The 2,500-nt window shown below is 40.7% G+C and overlaps 1 protein-coding gene across 1 annotated transcript in view; it reads right to left on the minus strand.

The window, feature by feature from the left end:
* Positions 1-362: 362 nt before the first annotated feature.
* The window catches only part of LOC122259780 (uncharacterized), an 8,773-nt gene continuing 6,635 nt past the window's right edge, over positions 363-2,500 (minus strand). Inside the window, exon 4 of the mRNA XM_043026707.2 lies at positions 363-2,500. This exon is cut by the window's right edge and continues 137 nt beyond it. Coding sequence (XP_042882641.1) covers positions 2,469-2,500 — 32 coding nt within the window. The 3' untranslated portion in view covers positions 363-2,468.

Here is a 2,500-nt window from a genome sequence, read left to right on the forward strand (position 1 = left end):
TCTCTCTCTCTCTCTCTCTCTCTCTCTCTCTCTCTCTCTCTCTCTCTCTCTCTCTCTCTCTCTCTCTCTCTCTCCCCCCCCCCTCTCTCTCTCTCTCGCTATCTTTCTATTTTGCTCTTTCTCTCTCTCTCTCTCTCTCTCTCTCTCTCTCTCTCTCTCTCTCTCTCTCTCTCTCTCTCTCTCTTTCTCTCTCTGCATATATCTTTCTTTCTGCGGTGTTTTTACATGTGTATCTATGAGTGTGTGTGTGTGTATGCGCGTTTGTATGAGTGTTTGTAAGTATGCTCTTGACGAAACTCCTAGCGAAATCATAGCCTCAGATAACCGAACGATCTTGGAAAAAGTTATGAAAATGGCACAGACTACTCTTACATTTTATTCACATTCATCACAGTGTACTCCAGGACTCTATGAGGTTAATATTATATCCTAAAGTAAAATATTGAGCTACGCATAGTTACAAATCACATACTGGCCGTCGTCCCAAATCCATATTCATTCACCGGCTTTGGCTTGGTGTTTGTGTGGGCGAAGGTATTCACTGCACGCCTCGAGGGCCATGTCGCAAGCAAAGCAAGTCGACGCAAGCTACAAGAGAAGATGTACACGTATAGCATCACGCTCTTCCTGCGACTTGCTCCTGAAGCCTCTCTGCCACGAAGCCAAATCCGAAACATGGGGGAACGTGAGTATCAAATCGAAGAAAGGTTGCGAGACCTAAAAAATTACCTGAGTAAGTTCCATTTACGGTTAATGGTGCATAATGCAAAATTGATGTTCTCCTCAAGCAACTCCTTATTTTGTCCTCCTCTCACAAGTTCGTAAGTGAACCAAAATTATTTTGGAGTATAAATAGAAGAGTAAGAAGAATAGAGACTATTTGAGAAGGAGAGAGAGAGAGAGAGAGAGAGAGAGAGAGAGAGAGAGAGAGAGAGAGAGAGAGAGAGAGAGAGAGAGAGAGAGAGAGAGAGAGTGAGTTAGAGAGAAAGAGTGAGTGAGTGAGAGAGAGAGAGAGAGAGAGAGAGAGAGAGAGAGAGAGAGAGAGAGAGAGAGAGAGAGAGAGAGAGAGAGAGAGAGAGAGAGAGAAAGAGAAAGAATAAAAATAAGGTAACAAAACTTGTTTCCGGTTAAAGAAAGTAACCTATTTCATACTGGATTCAGTGATTAGTTAATATTTAGGAGATAAACACATATAATTCATAAATAAGTTGATTATTTACACATGAAAATAAATATGTTACATAAATGGAAATCATATGGCACAGTCAAAATTGTGGATAAAGAGAATTGTGAGGTGCTTTGGATGACTGCATTTTGAAGATAGATATTGCGTACTCTATCTTTTCAAAATAGATGTAAAATGGAATATTGTAAGTGAGGTAATACGAAATAACTAAGTAGATATAACACTGTAAAAAAACGGTCTTGTAGAAAATAGTAGTCTAACAAAAAATAACGCTTATAACAGTAACGAAATAACGGAAGGAAGCTATGGGTGCTTAACAACCATGTACAACCATAATAAAAGGCTGCTGAATGAAAATCGCGGAGTGATATGCAGTTGAAAAGTCTTAAAGAAAAGCAAAATAGAAAAAAGTCTCGTCGTGCTTTAATTAAGGGAGTAAATGCAAAATTGAAGTCTTTGGGTGTCAATGAGGAAGAATGACAATGTTATGCAGTCGCGCAGTCATCTTCGTCTCCGAATCAGTCGGTCTCAAAGGAAGGTCATCTTGTCGTTAAGCTTCTTTGTGGAAAGGCGGGAGGAGGGGGGGGTCGTTTGTCTGTCTGATCTTCTATTTATGTGAAGCGTAGAAGGATATGTCTAGTCTTCAAGGAAACTTGCTTAGGCTGTTGTCACTGACTGTTGACAAAGGAGCCACTAAACTGCGTTTTCCAATATATATATATATATAATCCAGTCAAGTCATTGCATATCACGAGAAGAAAAATGGTCAGGACCTTGTCCTTTTATATGCTGAGCTGTGAAGTTGTAACAAGGCTATGTAACATGGATGCTACGTGATTACCTTTTAAAAGATCACGTAAGTAACAAAATGAACGGGTTGCCCTATGGAGAGACGGTATTGATGAAACAGCAGCCAACGGCACTATGTAGGTACTTTGATTGGAGATAAATTACTAAAATAGTAATCCATGAGCGTCTTCCGAATGACTATAGAAATGCTGCCTTGTTTGATGAGCATGAATGAATATAATGCAGTTCTAAACATTCATATCTGCTACAGTATAAAATGCCATCAGTTAATAAAAAAGTCGAAATCCAGCCACTTCGTCCATCATCCTGTGTCGTGGAAGGATCCGATTCAGTGAATAAATAGATCATCAGATAATGGTATTCGTAATCCTAAACAGCGTGCGCGACGGTGACTCCACCCCGCGCTGTCCTTTCTTCCTTCGGTATCCTGCAAGGCCGGGAATCAACCCGAGCGAAAAGGCGCTCAACCTCGCTACGCCACAGTGTGGATGGCGTTCGGGATGA

Source organism: Penaeus japonicus, unplaced genomic scaffold (genome assembly GCF_977035675.1).
Source record: "Penaeus japonicus unplaced genomic scaffold, GWHDUDI00000001_assembly GWHDUDI00000015, whole genome shotgun sequence".
In the NCBI taxonomy this organism is placed as follows: Eukaryota; Metazoa; Arthropoda; class Malacostraca; order Decapoda; family Penaeidae; genus Penaeus; species Penaeus japonicus.